The sequence below is a fragment of the Alternaria arbusti genome (assembly GCF_024043155.1).
Source record: "Alternaria arbusti strain BMP 1465 chromosome Unknown scaffold_13, whole genome shotgun sequence".
Taxonomy (NCBI): domain Eukaryota; kingdom Fungi; phylum Ascomycota; class Dothideomycetes; order Pleosporales; family Pleosporaceae; genus Alternaria; species Alternaria arbusti.
Genome location: NW_026249953.1, coordinates 797,530 through 821,389, shown reverse-complemented (window position 1 = coordinate 821,389; position 23,860 = coordinate 797,530). Strand labels below are relative to the sequence as shown.

At 53.4% G+C, this 23,860-nt stretch overlaps 10 protein-coding genes across 10 annotated transcripts; 5 read left to right on the top strand and 5 right to left on the bottom strand.

Annotated features, from left to right (window-relative positions):
* Positions 1-639: 639 nt before the first annotated feature.
* Positions 640-2,617, top strand: J4E86_008539 (uncharacterized protein; the record flags this gene model as incomplete). Its single annotated transcript, XM_051449050.1, has 3 exons — positions 640-693; positions 749-2,137; positions 2,192-2,617. 3 exons carry the CDS (start codon positions 640-642, stop codon positions 2,615-2,617), a joined length of 1,869 nt encoding a protein of 622 aa, XP_051300047.1.
* Positions 2,618-3,034: 417 nt separating this feature from the next.
* On the bottom strand, positions 3,035-3,775 carry J4E86_008538 (uncharacterized protein; the record flags this gene model as incomplete). The annotated part of the gene is made up of 2 exons (XM_051449049.1): positions 3,035-3,542; positions 3,597-3,775. The coding sequence occupies 2 exons, from the start codon at positions 3,773-3,775 to the stop codon at positions 3,035-3,037; spliced, it is 687 nt and encodes a 228-aa protein (XP_051300046.1).
* Positions 3,776-6,677: 2,902 nt separating this feature from the next.
* J4E86_008537 (uncharacterized protein) lies at positions 6,678-7,259 on the bottom strand (the record flags this gene model as incomplete). The annotated part of the gene is made up of 2 exons (XM_051449048.1): positions 6,678-7,162; positions 7,184-7,259. 2 exons carry the CDS (start codon positions 7,257-7,259, stop codon positions 6,678-6,680), a joined length of 561 nt encoding a protein of 186 aa, XP_051300045.1.
* A 1,043-nt stretch (positions 7,260-8,302) lies between these two features.
* Positions 8,303-8,699, bottom strand: J4E86_008536 (uncharacterized protein; the record flags this gene model as incomplete). Its single annotated transcript, XM_051449047.1, has 2 exons — positions 8,303-8,380; positions 8,433-8,699. 2 exons carry the CDS (start codon positions 8,697-8,699, stop codon positions 8,303-8,305), a joined length of 345 nt encoding a protein of 114 aa, XP_051300044.1.
* A 1,152-nt stretch (positions 8,700-9,851) lies between these two features.
* On the top strand, positions 9,852-10,259 carry J4E86_008535 (uncharacterized protein; the record flags this gene model as incomplete). Its single annotated transcript, XM_051449046.1, has 1 exon — positions 9,852-10,259. The coding sequence occupies one exon, from the start codon at positions 9,852-9,854 to the stop codon at positions 10,257-10,259; it is 408 nt and encodes a 135-aa protein (XP_051300043.1).
* A 311-nt stretch (positions 10,260-10,570) lies between these two features.
* Positions 10,571-12,252, bottom strand: J4E86_008534 (uncharacterized protein; the record flags this gene model as incomplete). The annotated part of the gene is made up of 5 exons (XM_051449045.1): positions 10,571-10,633; positions 10,696-10,918; positions 10,969-11,576; positions 11,625-12,052; positions 12,216-12,252. The coding sequence occupies 5 exons, from the start codon at positions 12,250-12,252 to the stop codon at positions 10,571-10,573; spliced, it is 1,359 nt and encodes a 452-aa protein (XP_051300042.1).
* Positions 12,253-15,289: 3,037 nt separating this feature from the next.
* Positions 15,290-16,636, bottom strand: J4E86_008533 (uncharacterized protein; the record flags this gene model as incomplete). Its single annotated transcript, XM_051449044.1, has 1 exon — positions 15,290-16,636. One exon carries the CDS (start codon positions 16,634-16,636, stop codon positions 15,290-15,292), a length of 1,347 nt encoding a protein of 448 aa, XP_051300041.1.
* An 844-nt stretch (positions 16,637-17,480) lies between these two features.
* J4E86_008532 (uncharacterized protein) lies at positions 17,481-19,156 on the top strand (the record flags this gene model as incomplete). Its single annotated transcript, XM_051449043.1, has 3 exons — positions 17,481-17,761; positions 17,809-18,920; positions 18,966-19,156. 3 exons carry the CDS (start codon positions 17,481-17,483, stop codon positions 19,154-19,156), a joined length of 1,584 nt encoding a protein of 527 aa, XP_051300040.1.
* A 352-nt stretch (positions 19,157-19,508) lies between these two features.
* Positions 19,509-21,317, top strand: J4E86_008531 (uncharacterized protein; the record flags this gene model as incomplete). Its single annotated transcript, XM_051449042.1, is given in 2 exon segments — positions 19,509-21,242; positions 21,255-21,317. The coding sequence occupies 2 exon segments, from the start codon at positions 19,509-19,511 to the stop codon at positions 21,315-21,317; spliced, it is 1,797 nt and encodes a 598-aa protein (XP_051300039.1).
* An 865-nt stretch (positions 21,318-22,182) lies between these two features.
* J4E86_008530 (uncharacterized protein) lies at positions 22,183-23,618 on the top strand (the record flags this gene model as incomplete). Its single annotated transcript, XM_051449041.1, has 2 exons — positions 22,183-22,555; positions 22,609-23,618. 2 exons carry the CDS (start codon positions 22,183-22,185, stop codon positions 23,616-23,618), a joined length of 1,383 nt encoding a protein of 460 aa, XP_051300038.1.
* Positions 23,619-23,860: the final 242 nt, after the last annotated feature.

Sequence of the window (23,860 nt, the reverse complement as noted above, 5' to 3'; positions counted from 1 at the left end):
AGGATCGCATTCCCTGTACATAGCTATGTGAAGTCACATCGGAATCGCTCTAGGCCCCACACTTAGCGTGCCCCCACCTCCTGTTCGGTAGCTGGTTGGGAACCGCGCCGCATTGCCAAGCCAGCGCGGATGCGGACGACACGCATTATCGGCTGTTTGTAGCCTGCGGCACGGTTTCGCGAAGGTCGAATAGGTAGTATTCAGCGAGCTTGGAGTAAAGTAGGCGTCGTAAAACGAATGGAGTGTCGTCTTTGCAAGATGAAAAAAACATCGCTCACCTGGACCCAGAGGGAGGAGTTGTACTCAGGTATGGAGCCCGTGGATGTCGACTCCCGCAAATGTCTAGGTCGAACGGCAATGGAAGCGTAAGTCGCGCCAACTCCTGCAGCTACCGAATCCTCTGTGCAACGGCTCGGAGAAATGATAGGAACAAGCAAGTGCTCCCTTTTGGGGCATGACGAGTAGCTACTATGGGTGCAAAGTGGAGAGCGTCGTGCCCTGGTACTGAACCCAGATGGAAAGTATCGCGTATGCATACAGGCAAAACTGTGCCCCGACGTGCCGCTCCCTGTTAGATATAATGCATCATCGATCCCAAATCCACCACGGACTGTTCATCTAATACCAAGAGCTGACACCATGGGTTCCGTTTCGCAGGATGAACGCAAAGTCGCCATCATCACCGGTGGCTCGGTTTGTCAAGTCGCATAACCGCAGTTGATCTGAGCTTGCTGACAGATTCCAACAGAGCGGAATCGGTTCCTGGCTAGCAGCCCGGTTGCAGGCGAGAGGCTACCGTGTCGCGATCTGCGGTCGACGTGAAAGCGAAGGCAAAGAAGTCGCTTTATCAATTGATGCGACAGGAGATTCGGTCATCTTTGTCCAATGCGACGTCAGCTCCTACGCCTCGCAAACCAACCTCTTCCAAACCACCTGGAACAAATGGGGCCGCCTGGACGTTCTGATTGCGAACGCGGGCTTTCCTGATCGTGGCTCCGTGTTCAACCTCAACCGCCGCGATGCGCCCATCGGCGACTTGCCTCCCGAACCAGATACCAGCTGTACAGACGTCGTGGTGAAAGGACGAATGTATGGCACGACGTTGGCAACACACTACATGCGCCACAACCCAGGGGGCAAAGGTGGCAAGATCATCATCACAGGAAGCATGCTGGGCATATATCCATGCCACAGCTTTCCAGAGTATTGCTCTGCCGAAGCAGCGACAGCAATGTGGACGAAGACAACCGGACCTGTTCTGCTGGCCAAAGACAACATCTCCATCAACTGTTTGATGCTCGGTCCAATCGAAACTCCAGTCATGCCTGGCTTTAGCAAAGCCTTTCACCCCGAACACATGATGCTCCAATCGACCCTCTTCGACGGTTACGATCTGTTCCTGGATGACGAGAAGAACCAGAGGACAGGGCAAGTTGTCGAGATAGCACACGACAGATTGACAGAATGGGGACATCCGGGCTACAAGAACGGAGCTTTCTCGAAGCGTAGCGAGGCTGTCTTCGAGCCATGGTTTGCCATGGTGCACGGAGAGAAGAGCGGGTTACCAGGTACAATCCACGACTGGCCGAACCGCGGCAACAAAATCATCGCTGTGACAGGCGCGACAGGAAGCCAGGGTGGCGGAGTAGTCAACATCATGAAGAAAACGCCAGGCTGGTCAGTCAGGGCGATCACCCGAAATCCGGACAGCGATGCAGCAAAAAAACTCGCCGCGGAGGGTATTGAGGTTGTAAAAGCCGATTTCGAAGACGAGGCATCGTTGCGAGCCGCCTTCGATGGCGCAAATGCCGTCTTCGCGGTCACGAATTGGTGGGAAGCGCTCTTCCGGGGCAAAAGCCAGCATGAATGTGGCGAGATCGAAGAGCAATATGGCATGAACCTCGCTCGGGCTGCCGCGGCCACGCGTTCCGTTGAACACTACATTTGGTCGACTTGCCCAAGCGCGAAGCGTCGGTTCTGGGACAAGATGGAAGCGCCGCACATGGACTACAAGGCTAATGTGGATGCTCGCATCAAAGCCGAGTTGCCGCAACTTGCTGCCATCACGACTTACCTGTACTTCGGATACTATCCGCAGAACATGGCGTTCTTCCCACTCTGCAAGCCCTTTGAATACGTGAGTCTGGCTCAGTCCTCGGTTTATAGCACATTCAGCTGACATCTGATCCAGCCCGGCACCGGCAAATACATCCAAGCGATGCCCACGAAGCCCGACGCCAAAGTCCTTGTAGCCGGCGATATGACAGTCAACCCCGGCATCTGGGTGCGCCAAGTCCTTGTCACTGGCGGCAAAGCCTATGGTAGATACGCGAATGTTGCGCTCGAGAAGATGACATACCAGGAGATGGTCGATGTATGGTCGGAAGTCACTGGCAAGAGCTGTGTCTTTGCTGAGCTCAGTATGGAGACGGCGGCCAAGTTTTACGGCAATGTGGGCAATGAACTGGCGCTCCAGTTCAAGTATGGTGAGGCTTGCGATCCTTGGGAGGTCACCGAGGAGCATGTGAGCCCAGAGGAGCTAGGCATAGATGCTGGGGAGGTCGTTGGGTTCAGGGGCACGATCGAAGGCCTCCACGCAGCGGGGTTCTGGGCTTGATGCCAATGTGTATTCAATCTAAAGCTCGTGACACGTCGATAGCGTAATGTAGGCGATTTACGACTACCTAGGTGGTGTCGGGTCTCTGGAAGATGAACTGGCGCATGTGACGAGGGTTCGCGTGTCTGGACGGTCTTCTGTAGCAATGGGTCAGCTTTGTGAATCATGAAGACAGTGATGCGACATACAGTAGCGCATTCAGTAGTGACCACGGCCCAATGACCATCACATGACACTTTCGTTGTGGAAGTTGAGAAATCGGGGTGTCGCGTCTAGGGCAGCGGCACCTATGTAAAGGGGATGCCACGGGCACTGGTACGATTAAAACTTTTTTTTATATAACGCGGTCTGATTAAACTGAGAACGACAGTGAATCCTGATGTTGGTTGAATCTGGAAAGCAACCCTCCCGGTCGGATCAAAGCGCATCTGCATGCACAATGGGTGGCTCGTGCAGACTCGGCTTACGACCTCCCTCGGGCGCATGCCAGGATTCTGGCGCTGCCCATATCTTCTTGCCGGCGACAGTATCTTTCGGGGCGTCTGAGATGTGAGAAGAGTTGGAAGACTCCGCATCCGTCACCTGCGCATCCTTCTTCGCTTGTAGCTCAACCTGCGCATCGATGTCGTCCTCATTGTCGAACCAGGACGGCGGGTCCAGCAAACAGGGAAGCTTAGCTGGAGCCTTCTTGTTCCCTTTCTCTAGATGCGCCCCTTCGTTGAGGTTGTCGCCATGGTTCGGTGGGCTGCGAGCCTTGCTTCTCGAAAGGAGAGGACGCATAAGCGGTATGCAAGCCACAACGATCATGACTGCGCACTCGAGGCCACCCAAGAACATGGCAATGGCCATATCCGAGTATCGATTGACCTTTCGCCAATTCAGACCCCACAAGCACTTCTGGCGATAGATGGTGATAGCCCAGGTCCTAGGGTCCATGTGAGCATATTGCACACGATGGAAGTCTGTCTGGTATACGTACACTATACCCATTCCTAGCAAGACAATCACAACGATCTTCTTGCGCCATGACGTCCGCAGGCGGATCAGATACGGCATCGGAAGTGCGATGATGATTGTATCGATGATCAGATTCAGCAAGCCCATGATGAAATAGAACAGAGTCTGGTTAGGGCATTTGTCTGCGTTGATCCATGCCATATTGAACGGTCTGCAAATCGACAATACTGCAATCAGATCTGCCACTGTCCATACGACGATCGTCGCGCCGAAAAAGCGACATATTACGCGCATGGATGCGTTGGGTATGATCGAAGTGTACATGAGCAGGACCGAGAGCTTGGACAGGCAGGCAGTGACATGCCAAGTGCACACCGCGACTAACGTGCCTTTGGAGAGAATGCGCATATTGAGGATACCAAAACGCTGTAGGAGGGTTGTGAGTTCAAGGCCATAGCCTGCGTGGAAGACAAGGTATAAGTGGTTGCAGTTTGTGGCTAGGTTGAACACCTGTCAAGTAAAGTCAGTAACTTTGCTCTGCAAGATGCTCCCGGTATCTACGTGGGCGATGTGATGCATCAGAATGCAGGATGAAGATGGAGGATGAGGATGCAGTACCAAAGCTGCTATAATGCAATAGTCGCTGGCGTCGATTCGTTTACGGATGTATTTGGCCACAAGACGTAAGATGACCGCGATGGTAGACAAAGCGATCGAGCTGACCGATAAAGCGATTGTCCAGACCTGCAGTCCGATTTCGATTGTGAAAGCCATACTGGGCGAAAAACCCGCCTTGCGAATATGGGTAGTTCAATGGTAGATAGAGGATGCGAAAATACTGCTTCGTCGAGTCATGACGGGGGCTTCAAATACAGTCGTTACAACCTCGACAACATCACAATGTCGATTGTCTGCCTCTACACCCTTCCAACGGACGCAAGCCACTCAATCCTTCCGAACGGTGAACACTCGAGCCTTCCGAACGGTGAACTTTCGACCCTTTCGAAGGGAGGACATCCGAAGAGCTCACTCGATCTCGGCATTGAGTTTCTCCAAAGGGATCTCTGTATACTGTAAAGTTCATGCTATTGCATCATGCAACGGTGGCCAAATCGAGAACAGATGCATAATGTAGATGGAGCAAGGCACAGGAGTGGTCCATGCGGAGTCCCGCGGAGTTCACTCGATCTCGGCGTTACAAAGGGATCTCTACATTCTGTAAAGTTCAAGTTGGGGTATCATGCAACCATAGCCCAATCGAGAATGGATGCATGATGCAAGTGCAGTCAGACGCACAGTGGTCCGTGGGAAGATGGAGGAATGATATGGCGGGCCGCGGGAGCGGTTCGCGATCGGAACGGATCTGGCCACCGGGAAGATCGGATCAGAGGCCACCTACAAGTAGTGCGTCTCCCAAAAACGGGGAGTAGTCGCATAACTTAACTAAGAACCTGCTGCAATGCATACTGGATGAAAATAGATCTATCGCGAGACATGTCAGACATCTGGAGATCGGCACCTTCTATCAGGGCTTCTTCGATGAGGCGCTCGCGCCTGTTCTGGAAGATGTATTGACGATGACGACTGGCCTGCAGTCTTTGAGGTAGGGCTGAACCCTTGGTGATTTACTCATATACTAACTTGGCACAGCTGGGGCACGATCATACCTATACCAGAGGGTGTCCTTCACCTGTTTCACACGATGCATCCCACGGCTCGCCTGCACGTGACGAATCTCGAACGGGAAGGGAAGCCTCTGGGTCGACGTCTACTCTCGTCAACGCAGCTTCACTCCCTCCGGTTGAGCGTTTACTACGATGAACTAGACCAAAACCTTTACCCAGAGGGTTGTCGCAGCGAGCTACGAATTCTGAAAGGTTACCTGATGCTCGGCAACAGCATCAAGAAACTTGATCTGAGCTTCGAAGACGCTAAGCTTACGATACATGATAAAGCGCTCATTGGTCTCAAAGACTGCGCGCATGGCCCTTTGAACTTCCATTGGCAAGAAGGAGATCGATTTCCCACGCTTGAGGAGTGGACTATGAGCGAGAGTTTCGCAGACTATGCTTACACGGCGCAACACATGGACATGTGGCATCGATGCATGGATTGGTCCCTGCTCCGCGTTCTTGATCTTGGCCGTTTGAACATGTATCCTTCATCTATGCTGCCGATAATATCGTTGACTGGCCATGTCCCGCGGTTCGAGTCTTTGAGTCTCGCCGTATTCAACTACAATGAAAATGCTAAGAAAGATCCAAAACGTTCACTGTCAATATTGGAAGAGTTTCTGCGAAATGTTTTGGGACTCCAAAGCTTGCGCCTAGAATGGGAAGGCATCCCGGACTGTCTACCAATAATATTACAACATCAAGGCTCGACGCTGCGTGAATTGGGCTTGGAAGACCGTGGCGATACAGCTCCCTGGAGCCACCAGCTCTTTTTCGACATACTGAGCAAGGCGCCGCAACTGTGCCATCTAAAAGTAGAGACGTCAAACCAACACTCTGAGTTCGAACTAGAAGGTAGGTGGTCAGGTAAAGCCGTCAACTCATCGCCATCTGAGAAGTATAAGAGCATGGAGCATATGCACATGAGCTTTCAGGTCAACAAAGCAAAAGCAGAAGCCTCTGTTCTGAAACGCTTGAATATGCCATATGTACTAAGGCGAGCTGGAAGATACGAATTGAGCGCCACAGGAGTCACTTGGATACGAAATTCACCGTAGACAAGGTCATATTCGTGTAATGTCTTCGATTCCAGGTTCGATTGTCCTGTTCCAACAAGACCTTTTGCATACCTAGGAAGAGGTCAGACCGCGCCTTTTGATCATCAACGTGTTACACGCTCTCCTCGCTGGATGACAAGCTTGTACAATTTACCAATTCGTATATTCTTCGTTCTTAAAAAATATTGATGCTTGAACCCAAGCACAGTCGCCATTACACAACACGGTATATCATCGTAATGCAGATGTATTTCCTGAAAACCTTGTTCTCGCTATAGGTACCCATATATTCTCTTAGTAGATCTCAGATAATAGCAACAATCATGAAGTCATTCACCCTCAAGAAAGGTCCCAACGAATCTCCATGTCAGATCAGAGGCTGGAGAACGAGACAAGACCTTTGCCAAGCGACTCAGTGATCCGCAAACCTAAGGATCTCGCAACTTCCCGCATCATGTCGATGACTTCTGATACATTGAAACCCTGAAGAGACAGCTGCTTGATCAGCGGACACCATGTGTCCTTGAGCTTAAGCATACCACGAAGGCAGTCTTCACTTAAGTCGACGTCGAAATGGCAATCCTGCAACTTCAGACATTCCAACGACTCCGGTAGGTGGCAAAGGTTGGTAAGTTTTCCGAACTGCATCGTTATGTGCGATAGCACCTCAAAATCGCGGAACGAGGGGTACACGTAGTGGTATGAGTCCTGGCCGTACATTTCCATGTCTTGTTGAAACTCCGCACTGCGCATATCGTAATAGCTGTTGTAGTGCAATTTCAGGGTCTTTAGAGTTGCTTTATGCTTTTCCAGTAGCGCGATCCCCAGATCTCGTGGCGTGACGAGGGGTTGGCTGCCTATGTCGACTGGCAACATACCCCCATGACGTTTGTCATCTGGGATGACGAATTTGAATGTTTCCAAGCGAGGACATGCCTCTAGAGCTTGTCGCATTGTAGCGAGTGGCCCAAGACTCCACCACAACTCAATCGCCGATGGTGTGAGTAAGTTCGTGGCAGGATGAACATCATTACCGGCCGATGCTTCGTTCTCGGTAGAGAATGAAGTGAACGATGGGTATCGCAGGAGCGGGATGTAGTCGACTATGTTGATTGGCTGGTTATCGAAATGCTTGTGCCTACAGCGTGTTGAGCGAGAGCGACATGCGCAGGATTCGGTGAGACTTACAAACGGAACGTTTCCAACCTAGCGAGGAAGGCGTCACTCGAAGCTCTCATCGCATGCATCCCTTGCAGTAGTCCGCGAGGAGGCAGATTATGTGTATCCATACGAAGATGCCGTAGATTGGGCAGACAAAGAAGTGTATATAACACAAGCGTCTGATACAACACGTTCTGTTCGCTATCCCAATTCTTAACTGCCCATAATTTCGAGAATTCTGAGAAAGTGGGATGGCGCATAAGGTCAGGTCCTTCGTACGGGGCTGGTCGATGGTAATGTAAAGTGAGCGATCGCGTCTTCTTTGCGAGCTTGGGGCGTTCGACACAGGTCCGCAAGAAGAGCTCAAGAGATCTCATGGTCTCGGGCATCGACTGTCCTAGTACCACGCAAGTGTAGAGCGCGGGTTGCGCAACAGCTGCCAGCGCGCGGGATGTTTTGCATAATTGCCATAGTGCTCTGACATCCGACCAGCGACCGGTTTCAAGATGCGCGACGATGGAATAGAGCAGTTCGTTGGATAGATCAGTGAGCTTTGCCATGGTTTGATGCGGAGTGACCGCCGGAGGTGTCGCAAGCCAGGTGCACGATATCAGGCAGCAACATTAGTAAGCGACGCTAGCTTCGCGGGGCATCATGGCCGGTAGGCACAACCTTCACCTTCACCAACGATCAAGTTCACGGTATCAGTCACACAGAAAAAGCTTTTCAGTGGTACAACAGAAATGAATTCAAGGATGACAAAAGAAATCTAACAAATCACGGGCCCTCCTTCCATTATCCCTCCCAACCAGCCCTAGCTTGCCAATGCAGACAGCCTACATCATGGCGCAAGGAGGGCACCGCTTCTTGCCGCACCTCTTCTTGTTCTCCTTGTGCTGGGTTCGCTTCATCGACTAGATGATAGTTAGCACATACCATATCAAGCCCATTCAAAGTATGACTTACGGCCACCTTCATGTCCTCGAGCAGCTTGGCCTCCCAAGCCTCATCCGTCTCCACGATGACTGTGGTAGCGTCAGTGCTGTCCTCGGTGACAGCGGCGGCAGCGGCGGCAGCGGTGGTGGTAGCCTCGGAAGGCTCGTCGGCTACGGTGACCATGGGGATGGGGAACCCGCTGGGGGGCAGGATGACGGAGGTGGACCAGGCAGTGACCGTGGGCCAGGTAGCCTCGGAAGGCTCGTCGTCGGCCACGGTGACCTGGGGGATGGGCATCCCGCTGGGAGGCAGGATTACGGAGGTATATGTAAAACCTGTCGGGGTGGTCTGAGAAGGAACCAGGCATGTTAGTCCATACTTCATGAAACAGTTGTAAAATGAATTGCTTACGGATGTGGTGAGAGCAGGCATTTTGCTTCGATTTTTTGCTTCAAGATGATTTGTGGTAGATGTCTTGGGATGAAGATAGAATATTGTAAGTAGTTAGGAGGGATAAGGCGGTTTATATAGAGATATTCTCACTTTCTACTGTAGTAGCGCACGGAACTTTGTTGGTGGTGTGTGTAGGCACGAATTGCAAAAACCTCTTCGCTACCCTTGAAATGTGGTCTCGCTCAACCACACAGATATATTGCAGCACCCACAATGCATACCAAAGCTCTTAAAATTGGAAGCATGGAGTAGATACCCTCTAGCCGTCCAATAGCGTATCTGATATTTTATGCCAGCCTGGAAGCGACAATGGTATCCATAGCCTCACTTATGCCCGCATCTCCACAGTTGAGGAATACAACTGGTGTGGTCATCGCAATCATGCCGCCCACTGCTACCCGTGGAGCATACCATGGCTGCGCAAAGCAACTGGAAGTTCTCCAATAATGGGATTTGCCGACTACCCAGTGATGTTCAGAATGTATGAAGCCAGGTTGGTAGCGACCGTAGTTACCAACACCTCGCAAAAAGCCCGCATCCACATACCTGGAACCCATTATCAGCCTCAGTACGAGTAGTCCCCCGTAGCATATCCAAGTAGCAAACCAAGGCTGCACGCGAGCCCGAGAAAGCGCTCATCACACCCATCCGCAACACGCATACTATCAGTGGCTCCCATAGCCACCACACCAACCTGCCCCATACGGTACCATCGTACCATCGCACCTTCCCTCCCTACCCACTCATCCCCACGCTCCCCAATATCCTCCAAACCGCGCACCCTCGCGGCTTCCAAACCGGGGAAAGATAGCTTAGCGACTCCCACACAACTTGCCGTGTACATCATCTCACTTTCCACTTCCCTCCTCCATCTTTCCTTCACCTCACTTCGCACGACGCAAGCCCAGACACGAACTGCAAGCTACCTTCCCAGACCAAACCACCAAGACAGCGCAACGCGACTACCTAACCCAATCACACCCACCAACCGCAAAAATGCACACCCCAACCATCCTCCTCATCGCGGCCGCCGCCAGCGCCGCCGTCGCCGCGCCCGTCACCACCATCAAGCCTACCGACTCAACCAACCCTACCAGCAAGATCAACCACAACGCCCCCGTCGCCGCCGCACTTGCCTCAGCCGGCATGGTCGACACAGAAGGCCACTGCATGCACCCTCCGCGTGCCGCCTTCGCCGCTGGAGATGCCGCCATGGCCGCTGGAGATGCCGCTACTGTTGCTGCCGCCGCTGCTGAAATCGCCTCTGTTGTCGCTGCCGCCCAAGCTGCCACTGCCCAGGCCGCTGCCCAGGCGGACGAGGAAGAGACACAAGAGCAGTACAACAAGAAACTCGTCAAAATGGACAAGGCGAGGGAGCACGGTGTTGTTTGCACTGTTTTGTAGAGTATACCTTACATGTAAGTTATTTCACACGCACGCTTCCGTTATAATCCAAGCTAACACGCCGGCAGTCTAGCGCCATCTACATGACAAATGGTGAGTTACACAAAGGAAGGTGATTTACATGAGAGAGTGGGACAATAGTGAGGGATACATGGCATAACATGGCGTTCGGCGCATCGTAGTGACGTTAATCGCGATCACGGATACGAACACGAACAACTGCGCTCTTAAAGGCTTTTCATGATGTCAATCTGATTCAAACATTACAAACAGTCTACACTATCATACCGTTGTGAAACATCTTCTATCTTCTATTGCCCCCGCTTATACGTGATCTCACAACGATGCGCCTTCGGCGCAATGAGGAAGAAGTTCTAGTACCAGATATTAGCACACATGTCACACACACACCCCACAAACGCATGCATGAACTTACCTCAAACTCCATACTCTCAGGCGTCGTGCTGGGCGCCAAACGGATACCACGGCACTCGCGGAAGAAAAACGCAGTCGCATACCGCAGTTCCATGCGCGCGAGATGAATACCGATACACGAGCGGGCGCCGGCGCCGAAAGGATGGAAAGCGAGCTTCGCCCCAGGCGACTGAGCTTCAGGCACCATTTCCTTGTCGGTGGCGATCCAGCGTTGTGGGTTGAAACTAGTCGGGGTAAGCTTGAATTACGACAGAAGTGCAAAGGCACGACTTACGTCAGAGGGTCGCTCCAGATCTTGGGGTCGCGATGCAAAGTGTAGGCTTGCGTATCGACCGTGACGCCCTGTGGGATGTAGTGGCCAGCGAACTTGGTACCACCTTGCGGTACCACTCTCGGCAGACTACTTGGCGCCGCACCGTAGAGCCGGAGCGTCTCTTCGATAACTGCGTTGAGCAGCGGAAGTTTGATGAGATCGTTTTCAGTGAAGTCATGCGCTAGCGCCGCGGTCTCAGCCTCGAGCGCCGCTTGCAGCTCCGGTCGTTGGAGCACCGCCCATGTGAGGTACGTCAGGGTTACTCCCGTCGTATCGGTGCCTGCAATGATGACGTTCATGGCTTCGATTCTGACGTCCATGTCGTCAATGTGGCCCTCACCTTCTTTCTCGCAGTCCTCGATGACCTTTGCGAAGATGTTGTTTTCGCCGGTGCGTGAGCGTGCTGTTTCGACGGCTTTGCCTGCGCCGGCGAGGATGAACTCGTTTGCGTTGAACATCTCTTGGATTGCTGGGACTGGTACGAAGCGCAGGAGGCGGAGGAATGGCATTTCGACCATGATGCCAGCTCCCATGGTGAGCTTTTTCAGCACGCGCATGAATTGGTTTTGCTACGACATGTTAGCTCTGGTGTGGCATCCGTAGTCGCATCGTGTTACCTCTCCCGATTCCAGCATGTTGAATGAGTCGCCAAATGCGAGGTGGGCGCTAACGTCCGAGGCAAGAAGCATCCACCAGTTGTACACGTCGGCTGTCGCTTGCGTAGCATCCGCCTTGATCTTTGTAACAGCCATGAGCGCTTTGTCTCTGACGACAGACTCCCAATGCTCGACAAGGTAAGTCCTGCTGAATGACCTGGATAACAGCTTCCTTCGCGGTCCATGCTCGCGTGGATCAAGCATGGTGAACACACCGGCCTTGGGGAAGTTCGCAAGGCGGAGGTACCATTCGCTTTTCATGTACTTGGTGCCAATCTTGTGGATCTCTTTGAAGGCATCCAAGTCGGCAACGGCAACCTCATTAGGTGATAGTCGTACAATGGGTCCATATTGCTCGTGGAGGGAGTCGATGTAGAAGATACGCTGCCCTGTTACGACTGCGCGCTTCAGCCGATAGTGTGTGAATCGAGTATACCAAGGGCCTGGCAAATGCTTCGTCCGACAGGTAAAACCAACGTAGAGAAACTGTGGTCGTTAGTGCTGGGTTGCGGAAGTGATATCTTCGCTGCACTACCTTTGCTACTAGCAGACCTATTGCCAGCAAGAATGCGTAGGCGAACGAAGCCATGTTGCGATGTAGTCGCTGGAACAAGAGACAATAAAGCTGATGTAGGTGCAGTATGAGCAATTGAAGCTCAGGAGTGCTATCAGTCGATTGAGGACTCGTGTAGATATGCTGTCGGCACGGTACTTAAACCAGCGCTACGGATCTATACAAGTCAGAATGACCTGCGTGCGCAAAGGACGTTCTCTTATCCATCTTCATTTCTTCTTTCGCTAGGCCAAACAGGATCAGCGGGCATCGTGTACCGGCATTGCTTTTGCGTACACCGGTCTACGGTCAACTGGGGACCCGACAAAGATAGCTAACGGTCCCTGTAGGCCTCCGACCATCGTCGCGCAACTCTGTTGTGACATTGCATGGGGGCACGCGAGCGGCTGTCAGAGCGAAGCAGGCGAATGACAGACGCAGGGCGCTCCTCCGCATCAAGATCTCCAGATGAAACCTTGCCGAATCGAGTATAACGTAGATTGACTGCGCCGAAACCCGCATGGTGCTTGCTGGTAGAGGGAGGGTACACTGGCTAGGGCCCAGGGTGCTCGTCTGAGGCGTAGGACGTTCTGGCAATGGCCCGGATAGACGATCGCATTGTCTTGACGCGAACTCCCGTTGCTATCTCTATCCGTTCAAGGTCGAGTTCGGTTGTTGTTGATGTGCTCAATGTGGGCAAAAGTCGCACCCCGCGGAAGCCGAAGCCAGCAAAGGTAGTACCAATCCGATAGTTCATAGGATTCGCAGAATGCGTCTGGCCTACTACCCAATCTCCGCAATGCGGGGATACTGTAGAATAATCAATGTGGAGGCTAGATAGAGGTTAGCAGGAGCGCTAGAGGCACATCACCGCCATGATCGCCGTTGGCTTACCGCAAGCTTCGAGTCAACGTTCCACCCCACCTCATACCGAACTCTACACCAAGCCATATCCTTGTACCCCGCCAGCTCGTATGTAGAATAGCGTTGTTGAAGCGAGTATCTCCGGGCGCTGCATAGTCGGAACAAGAGGCGCGTGCCGATGAGGTCCACGCGAACGCAGCCGAGAATCAAGGGAACCGTGGCCGGGTTGGGTGTTGCGGTGCGGCTTGCTTCTGTGGCTTCGTTGGGATGATCGGGTACTGAAGACGCGGAAGGTGGTCGGAACTTCGAAGGCGCGAACGCAAAGCTGTTGACTCAATCGCGACGAGAGCCCTGGACAACAGCATAATGTTCGCATCTTGCCAATACAAAGCATTGCAAAGACGTTCATGATACCTCTTACTGAATGCTCCCCAGAAGCGGGCTACTTCGTGCTGGGAAGATGCCTCGTATCCGGCTGAGCTTCTGCACACTTCACTAGGCGTACCGGCTTCTCAGCGGACAGGCAAACACCAGGTACGATGGCGTCGCTGAAAGGTCTGGCCGCGAACAAAGTCAGCTCAGGCCGTCATTGTGACAGGTCGTTGATTACATTTGGCGGCGCATGCTGGCTGTCGCGATGCGTTGCGTTGACCCCGCGCAGTCGGCCAGCCATGCGCGCAATCCCGATTGTTGTGGCTGAACGCATGAGTCCTGCGACCGAGGACTTCCGGACCGCAATTGTTGCTGCAAATGGGGTACCCGGTATTGACTGCGGATGTGACAAGCGACGGGCCGATGGAAATGCTGAATGTGAGATGGACGAAGGTGGTTGAATTCGGGGAGCACATGTATCACCACGGAAGGAGGTCGTGACGTCAACCGTTACCTGCCGCCGGAGCGGGTGTTGCCCGTCGCCATGCAGCTGGGTATAGCTTGGATGATGCTAAGCATTACTTGGGGTATATCATACTACCGTTGACATATCATCTTGCTGCAGGTGTGTGTCACGTATCGTGGTGAGCGACTGTCCACTTGGCTCCTGCTTGCTACGGTAGCCGTGGAGGCTGTTCTTACAACGCTGCACGCGGCCGGATCGTCAATACATGTTCCGCTCCCAGTCAATGGAAATGCCACAAATTGCCATAAAACGGCGTCGATCCCTGTTCATCGCCTCAAACCCGCATCTGCGGATGGCACTCCAAGTTGTATGCAGTTACGTCCTCACCCAAACGAGAAGGGTATTAGAAATTAGTGTTGGTGTAACGAAGCCGGACTTTGGCTCACATGCGCCGGGAGAACGAGCAGTCTATCAGTCCCTCGCGCCTTTTAGCCAGTTCTTTACTCGTTGCAACCCTAACTCAAGCCACCAAAAGCGTCCATCTTCCCGCCAAATTCCAGATCCCATCAATACCTACCCTTCCACCAACTTTTCTTCCCGCAGAATATGCCCATGCCACCTCCAACAACTCTTACACGTCGCCTTCAAACACGGCTGCTCATACATAATCGTATTCTGCCACCCTCCCTTCCTTTGTCTCTTCGGTCCGCCGTAATGGAAGCGAAATAGCTTTACCTTGCAATCAGTAGTCCTACTCCTCACAACTCCACGGTTGTTGTTAGGCGGAGGTAGCGACAGGCATCGTAACTTCAGAGTCAGCTTTCGTGGTGCGTTCTTGTTCTTTTTTTTGTGTAGCGGAGTTGGCGGGTGGTATGCATTCCAGATGTGTGCTGGTATCTTGACTTTGAGGCCTGTTCGGAGGCCTGTTCGGTTTGGAAAGCTGATATTCTCGTTCAGTGTGTCGGAGTCGTACTCGTTCCATATGCGCTTTGGTATCCTGATCTTTAGACCCATCATGTCTGTAATCAGGTCGATCATTGCGATCCTTTCGCTAGGACGTCGGTTGGCTAGGCGCATTCGCACTGTTGTCGAACTTGCTGTTTCCTCCATTTTCGTGATGCGACAGCAAATAAGTTGCCAGCTACGAAGTTTGTTAGTGTACTTGTTGGTGTCTGATAGCTCGGACATGTGCGGCAAGCGAGACGTTGATGAAAGCATGGCTGCCGGAACAAAGGTGTTTCGGACTGTTGAGATGAAAGCCATTGTCTTGACCATGATCAGATGTCTTTCTCTAATGATAAACCACGTAAATGCTCATGATGCGATGCTGAATGCTAGATGATAGTATGAAAGTCGCGTGAGAACAATCGTCTACTCGTAACACTGGTCCCAAAGGCCACCAGCCCTCGCAAAGCTCTGGCTCTCTACGAATTTACTCAACGTACACCTTCCAAACTTGTCGCCGCCGCAAAACTCCAACGGGTGCACGCGGTCGTTCACAATGACACGGACCGACTCTTCCTTCGCATGCCTGCACTGCAGCTTCTCAACGTAGAGACGGGCGGCGAAAGGTACACTCCACGCTGCTGAATAGCCATGTGTCTTCTTTGTATCCTCGATGGTGGTGTTGGACAGCGGCTTCGTCTTGTTGTAAAGTCCGAGCGCAGCCAAAACACCGCTGATGTCGTTGTCGTGGCTGAAGTCGGCGTACACCTTGCGGTCGAGCGGGAACGTCTTGGGGTCGGAGTCGAGCGTGCGGTTCGTGTTGGTGCTGTCCTCGACAGGCTTGTTAGTCAGACGCGCCAACAGCTCGTTGACGTAGCCGACGCCCTGCGTGGGACCGAGCGGGTTGCCGACGCTGTATCCGTAGTACTTGCCCAGCGTCTGGAAGTAGTCATACTCGCGCCATTCCTTCACCTTGAAGATCTTGCAGAAGTCGGACAGCTTTGCAGACGGGTGTGCTAGTGTGTCGAATGGACACATATCCATCAGGTAGATTATAGACGTCGCGCTGAGGTTCGTTCCGAGAGCTGAGTTGATGCGTTCTTGGATGGGTGGGACGAACTTGTCGGCCCAGACCTGCTGCGCCCTGAGTCCGAGACCGTGATGTGGGCCGCCTTCGAAGGCGGGACAGACGTCGTGGGAGAGGGTGTTGTTCCACGTCGGCCCTTCTGGGATCACCACGTCGATGTTTCGCGGCTCCTCTTTCAGCGACTGCGCAACACCCATAAGCCACTTCTCCGCAGATTCGACTACGCGATGCTGGCCCCCTGACCGCACAAAAGCTACGTTCCCGTCGATCAGCTTCTGGTACCGTTGGTAGAAGTGGGCCCCAGAGTTGACCATCTCCTGCCTTCCAGCATCTGTCAACTCATCCGCACCCAGAGTATAGTCATAATCCTTAAGGAACTCGAATTCCTTCGGGTACGATGTAGTCGTGTTCTGAATTTCGGCTAGGAGGATGTGGTACGCGATCGATTTGCCCAGCGTTGGGTCGCGACCGCCGTGGCGGGAGAGAACGTTCGCAAAGGTGACTTCACAGCCCTTGGGAGGCGCGACGTCGATGTCTGAGGGGACCGAGTACCAAAGCGAGTATTGCCCCCAGAAGTGCGATTTCTTCGGACTACATCGGTAGCCTTCGTCGATGGTGTCGCACGACTTCTTGGGACGAGAGAACGTGAAGAGACTGGCGAGTGTCAGCTTTGCGTGCTCCAGCATGTTGGTGCTTCGTACCCATGGACGCAGTACAAGACCACACATGCGCCAACCACAAGTAAGACCCGGCGCCCAAAGCCCTTCGGTCGCTGTTCGCGTCGGGATCTGTTTGAGAGAGGCTCCTTTTCGCTCATTGGGAGCGGAGCATAGTCTTGCGAGCGATTGTTGCGCATCCTGTTCCACGCCTGCGTCATCTAAGAGATGGTTTGGTGACGATGTACGATGCGAGTGGCATTGACGCGCTGCGTACTTCGGCACTAGATGTTGGGGAATCGAGCGTCAACAAGTGACGTATGGCCATCATGGTGTTTCGGCAGAAGCCGTGACCGCCAAGCCGACGCCCGGGCCCCATCCTCATACTCCGTCAGCACTCCTCGATGCCTTTCACTCGCTGTCATCTGATCTCGTCACATATCTCCAAGGCCATCTCCAAGAACACGCTCTTGACGCGCAATCTCCGGCTAGATACGGTCGCGTCCGCTTGCCGACACCAGTTAGGCCTGTGTGCAATTGCGCGATGTAACGCCGTTCCGTCAGCGCGAGATAGTCGTCGCTATGGCGCCTGATTGGCTTCTACCCCATGTTTTGGCCCCTGTGGACACCACCACCGGGCCTCTTATCTGTGGATGAACCACAAGTAAGCATTGACAAGCTTCCACTGACCTGGTCGCCATGCCTGTTCGGTGCAGCCGACGTCAATGGCCGCATGGCTAAGAGCACGGCTTCGCGCATCCTTCCGGATCGCATCTTCACGTCCATGTGTTTATAGAGAGTGTCTGCTCCATCATCGTCTTCCGGTCATTGGTATCACGTCGCGCGGATCTGGTAGCTACCTGCATACGCCATCATGAAACCCGTTGAACGGCACACTCTGGACGATGAAGCCCAGTTGCAGGCACTCGGACACAAAGGCGAGTTGAAGCGCAACTTCAGTCTTTTGTCTATGCTTGGACTCGCTTTCGCCATCTTGAACTCGTGGACTGCGCTGTCATCGTCAATCGGACTGGCTTTGCCATCTGGTGGCTCTACAAGCGTCATCTGGGGACTCGTCACCGCTGGCATCTGTAACTTGTGTTTGGCCGCATCGCTGGCCGAGTTCCTGTCAGCGTATCCTACTGCTGGTGGACAGTAAGTACCTTCAGTCAGCTTTCGCATCGTCAACTCACGCATCGCAGATACCATTGGGTTGCCGTCATTACCCCGCGGAAATGGGTTCCCCTCGCTTCTTTCATCACCGGCTGGATCAACGTATCCGGATGGCTCGCCTTGACTACCTCCGGAGGCCTCCTCGCGTCCCAACTCATATCCGGTCTCATCGCGTTGTTCCACCCTGAGTTCACGCTGCACGCATGGCAGGTCTGGCTGATTTATGTCGCTTGGACTCTCATCGCCTTCGTCATCAATGCGTTCATGAACAACCTCCTCCCCTACGTTAATCGAGGCGCATTCATCTGGTCTATCGGCGGCTTTGCGATTGTCTGCATTACAGCCCTGGCATGCTCATCTCCTAACTACGCTTCCGCCGAGTTTGTCTTCACCGAGTTCATCAACGAGACGGGATGGCCCGACGGCGTCGCCTGGCTCTTGGGCCTACTCCAGGGCGGTTTCGGACTCACCGGCTACGATGCTGTCGCGCATATGATTGAAGAGATTCCGAATGCGTCAGTCGAGGGCCCAAAGATCATGATCTACTGCGTCTGTATCGGAACTGTCACCGGCTTCATCTTCCTCATGGTCCTGCTATTCGTGTCCGGCGGCGACGCGGAAGCCATCATCTCTGCAGCTCCTGGCCCACTTCTACAAATCTTGTACAACGCCACAAGCAGCAAAGCTGGAGCCGCATGCCTCTTAATGTTCCCATTGATCTGCATTCTCTTCGCGGAGATTGCCATCATGACTACCTCTAGTCGCATGACATATGCATTCGCTCGAGATGGTGGCCTTCCATTCTCCAGGGTTTTCGCCAAGGTACATCCACGACTCGGCCAACCGCTCAATGCTCTGATCCTGGCTGCGACCCTAACCATCCTGTTTGGATTGATCTTGATCGGGTCCAGTAGCGCTTTCAACGCTCTCATCTCATCCTCAGTCGTCGCCTTGGGCGTCAGCTACGCCATTCCCGTCGCAATCAACGTCTGCCGCGGCAGAAAGATGCTTGGACCTAGGGCCTTCGTTCTACCTGGACCATTGGGCTGGATCGCCAACTTGATCGGTATCGCATACACAATCATCACCACCGTTCTGTTCCTTTTCCCGCCTGAGCTCCCTGTCTCAGCGTCCAGCATGAGTAAGTTTCAGTATGAGTTTGCTTGGACCTGACTAACAACGCTAGACTACTGCGTCGTTGCTTTCGGCATCATACTGTTCATTAGTACCTTTCAATGGTTCATCGACGGGCGCAAGAACTTTACTGGACCTCGAGCGGATGTTGATCTCGAAATCTTGGAAGCTATGCAGAGCAACGAGCCAAATGGTGCTTCTCTTCAGCATTCCAAAGTCCCTGGTGACGATATCACCAAATAGTTCAAGCGGCTGCATATAGAATTATTGCATGTGTATACCCTTGCGCAATGCAATGTCTTTCCTGTTGCAACAAGCCTGGATTATGCTCCGTCACGACGCATTTAGTGAAAGCACGAACTAACTCTCCCACAATAGTATTGACACAACGTCATATGCAAGAGTCGAACCGCCACATTCACTACTCTTGGCAATGTTGTTGACGACGCTAAAGCTTCCGCGCCTTATGCACCATATCTCGACCTCTTGTTCACAACACTGTTCCACTCTCACTACCCTTTCCGATACGCTTTCCACGCACATCAACCCTATCGCAGACATAGTTTCACAAGAAAGCCACTCGCCGATAGCAAAGATGTTTAATCCCATCCGCAAGCTCTTAAGTTTCTGGAGCGCCGCCGATGCGAACGTCACCACATCGTCCAACGACGCATCAACCAAGGATGTAGCGACTGAGAGCACAGCGTACCGGGCCGCCTGCAATCACGCCGCACCTCCTACACGGTACGCGAGCGGCGTGTTCAACACCACACCGTCTCCGCCGCCCAATGCTGCGCTATCAGCATACCTGTTCTCACAAGTGAAGAACACCAACACGTCTACATCGAGGATGAGCAACATCCCGCCACCGCCATTTCCCATGTTCAGTGCGCCGACTGGCAACGCCACTGACGACGCTTCTACCACATCGGACGACATCGACATGCCAGATGCTACGCCGATGTCGCCTCTGACGCCTCCAATAACACCAGCCCGTGATGGTGATGATATCCGACCTTCGGTCGAGACACCAGCCCAAGAAGACGTTCACAGCGCAACCGCCGTAGACGACGACACTCGCGAGTCGCACAATGACACCACACCACCTACATCTCCGGAACATGACGACCGTATTCCTTCTCCACCACCGCGCCAACAAGACCGCCAACAGACGACACCCCCATCAGAGCCCTTGCCAAACTGGCTAGACGAAATCGTCATCGAAGAAGACACCCCCGAGAACAACCTCCCAGTCGGCTACATGGGTACATTCCGCGGTAGCCGGCACTTCATCCCAGAATACCCCGGTATGAAACGCTGCAGCAACCAAGTCACTCACCTCCTCCTCTGCGGCCACTGGATCGACAGCACCGAGCCCTGCGGCGGAAACTGCAAAAAGCAAGACCACACCCACAAACAGTTCAAATGCCCAACCTGCAACGACATTGTCCGCAAGATCCTCACAGGCTCCTTCTCGCCCGCTGACTCGATGAGACTGAGGGAGTTCAGGAAGCAGAAAGATGTTAAGTTTCTGGCTTGCTGTGTCGAGCAGGTCGTTCGTGCGGCACCGGAACTCAAGAACGGTGTCACGGAGGCTGTGGCTGGTTTTCTGTACCCGCCGGACTATGTGCGTGCGTGTGAGGCGGCTGAGAATCCTGATCCGAGTGGTCATGATACTATTGAGGGCATTGTGCGTGATATGCAGGAGCGGTATGAGCGGAGGAGGAGGGAGGGAGAGGAGGAGGTGAATACGCGCGAGAAGAGGGCTAGGGATGAGGATGCGAGTAATGAGACTACCGATGCGGAAACACAGTTGAACGGGGATACCGTGGAGGGTCGTAAGCGTGAACGAAACGGCTCATCCGCGGGTGACGATCAGACGCACGACACCGCACCTCCTACCAATAAGAAGCGCAAGACGTCCCTAGAAACTCACCGCGAACCCATCACACCCTCTACCCGCGGCACGAAGCGTCGGTCCCCATTCTCGACACCCTCTCCGTCTTCTTCATCCGACGACGCCGCCGATTCAAACGCCTCGCCCTTCGCATACCTCCCCACCCCCAACTTTAAACCCCCCTCCCCACCATATTCATCACCACCCCCAAAGAAGAGGGTCTTCGAGAAGCCCGATCACGCATTTGGTGAGGCCAGCTTCGTTATTGCGGCGCCTCATGTTGTGGGGCCCCTTATGCGGAAGCGTCATGCTGATGTTTATGTCGAGGGGGATATTGAGCGGGAGAGTAAGCGGAGGAGGAGCTCAACGCGGGTGCAGGAGAACAAGTGTGCGGCAGAGAGTGAGAGCGAACGTGCAAAGATGAGTCCGAACGTGAGTGGGAAGGGGTTTGAGGCTTTCAGAAGGGCGTGGGATGAGAGGGAAGAGGAGGAGGAGTGTGAGTTGTAGGGCGGAGGGATGGGTGTGTGGACGTGCGGGACTTGGGAAGTGTTGATGATGGAGATCGTTGACGGCTCCGAGAGAGTTCAGTTGGTTGGAAGCGGAGGTTTTCCTTGCATGCGTGCTTTAACCACCACGGGGTTCGTTCTTTTGATATATGGTTGAGGCCATACTACAAGCACATTACTATGTGTCGGCGTCTTTTAGGAAGCGATCGCTTTAGCAGTGGAATAATGAATTTCAATATGAGTTTAACACGATTGACGATATGCTCGGCTGGAACAACACCCTCCGCTGACAAGTGTCATCCACATCTTCTTCGCAGGCAAACGTCGATATCAGAGAAAATCTAGGTTCAGAACCCTGGCACCTAGACAATCACGATGCGTATGGCCTGACAAGTTTTGAACACAGAGAAGAAAGTCGTTCAGAGTAGAGGCGCAAGTCGAGGTATCCTGTCTCCTATCTCCGGCGGGGCATGCGGTCATCCTCGTGCCGTGTACACCATGTCGGAAGCTTCGGAATGGTTCCGCGACCGCGCAAAATAATTTGACTGCAATGCGATTACCATCACCCGAAATACATTCGAAAAGATGAAAGCCTATGACTACCAGTACTTACACACAATTCCCCTAATCCAACTACCGTGTATCGCACTTCGCCGCATACCCCACCTTTGCCGTCTTGTTCTTAGTAAGGATTCGCCAAGAGCGTTGTAGATCCCTGTCACAGGCTCGGACAGCCCACCTAAAGCGCTCCAAAGCATGTCACATATCAGTCATCTCCGCCCTACCCTCTTGCGGCGTATATAGCTCCCCATGTGCGCCCCTCCCAATGTTTGCCCAGGACCTTCGAATCGACACTTCTCCCCATAATGGCGCAAATGGCTAGGATACGGGCGGGTCCGGCCGCGCTGCGACTGCGACGGGCGGCTGGTGGCAATCCCATGTCACGTCCGCTTTCACGACCGCTTGCACACCCGACTACGCGACTGTCGATCGGCGCATTACGGACAAGATGCATTGCGACGAATGCTGCGATCCAGGAACCCGATGTGGATTTCCCCGCGGGAGTACCCCCAGTCTCGGTGCCGGCGTCGTCGAAGGTGGATGAGCGGAGGAAGGCGATTAAGAATGCGAAACCTTTTTCTGATTTCTTGACGGATACGTTCAATCGGCAGCATGACTATCTCCGGATCAGCATCACAGAGCGCTGCAACCTGCGGTGTCTGTACTGCATGCCAGAGGGTGCGCTTCCAACATCTGCATAGCAAAGGTACCTGCTAACAAAAAAAAAACAGAGGGCATACCGCTATCACCCCCCGCCAACATGCTCACCACGCCCGAGATCTTCTACCTCTCCTCCCTCTTCGTCTCGCAAGGCGTGACCAAGATCCGGCTCACAGGCGGCGAGCCCACGGTCCGCCGCGACATCGTCCCGCTCATGCAGCAAATCGGCAGTCTGCGCCCGCGCGGCCTCCGCGAACTCGCCCTCACAACCAACGGCATCTCGCTGCACCGCAAACTCGACGCCATGGTGGAAGCTGGTCTGACCGGCGTCAACCTCAGCCTCGACACCCTGGACCCGTTCCAGTTCCAGATCATGACCCGCCGGAAAGGCTTCGACGCTGTCATGAGGTCAATTGACCGTATACTCGAAATGAACAAACTCGGCGCGAATGTGAAGCTGAAGGTCAACTGCGTCGTCATGCGCGGTCTGAACGAGCGCGAGATCCTGCCTTTCGTCGAAATGGGCCGCGAGAAAGACATCGAAGTGCGCTTCATCGAGTACATGCCCTTTGGCGGAAACAAATGGAGCGAGAACAAGATGATCAGTTTTCAGGAGATGTTAGACATCATCCGCACGAAATACCCTGGCCTAAGACCCGTTCCTGGACACAAAAATGACACGAGCAAGACGTACGAAGTACCTGGTTTCGTGGGCAAAGTCGGCTTTATAACGAGTATGACGAACGATTTCTGCGGGTCATGCAATAGGCTTCGCATTACGAGTGATGGGAACCTTAAAGTCTGTTTACATGGTAATGCGGAGGTGAGCTTGAGAGATGTGCTTAGACAGGGCAATAACGGCGAGCCTATTGACCAGGAAGCTTTTGAGCGTATCAGGCAGGTTGAGATGGACAGACATGAGGGCCGGCTGAGCGACGAAACGGTCCTGGGCTGGGGCCAACGCGAGCGCGAACTTCTCGATGTTGTCGGAGCTGCTGTTAAGCGGAAGGCGGAGAAGCATGCTGATCTGGATGATTTGGCCAATGGAGAGAATAGGCCTATGATTTTAATTGGTGGGTGAACTTGGACTCCCTTTCTCTTTTTTCTCACGACCTTCGAGATGTACTCCCCTTCGCCATTATCTGGCTTTCTCCCCACGAACAGTCATGGTTGGATGTCTGATGATACCACGGCGGTCACTGCATAGATGGCGTTTTGAGCGATCTCATTTACTGTCGCTTAGACTTGGATATCTGGCTATATACACCAATCATATACCCGATTCTGTCCTCATCTGAGACCGCCAGTCTGTGATGTACCTTG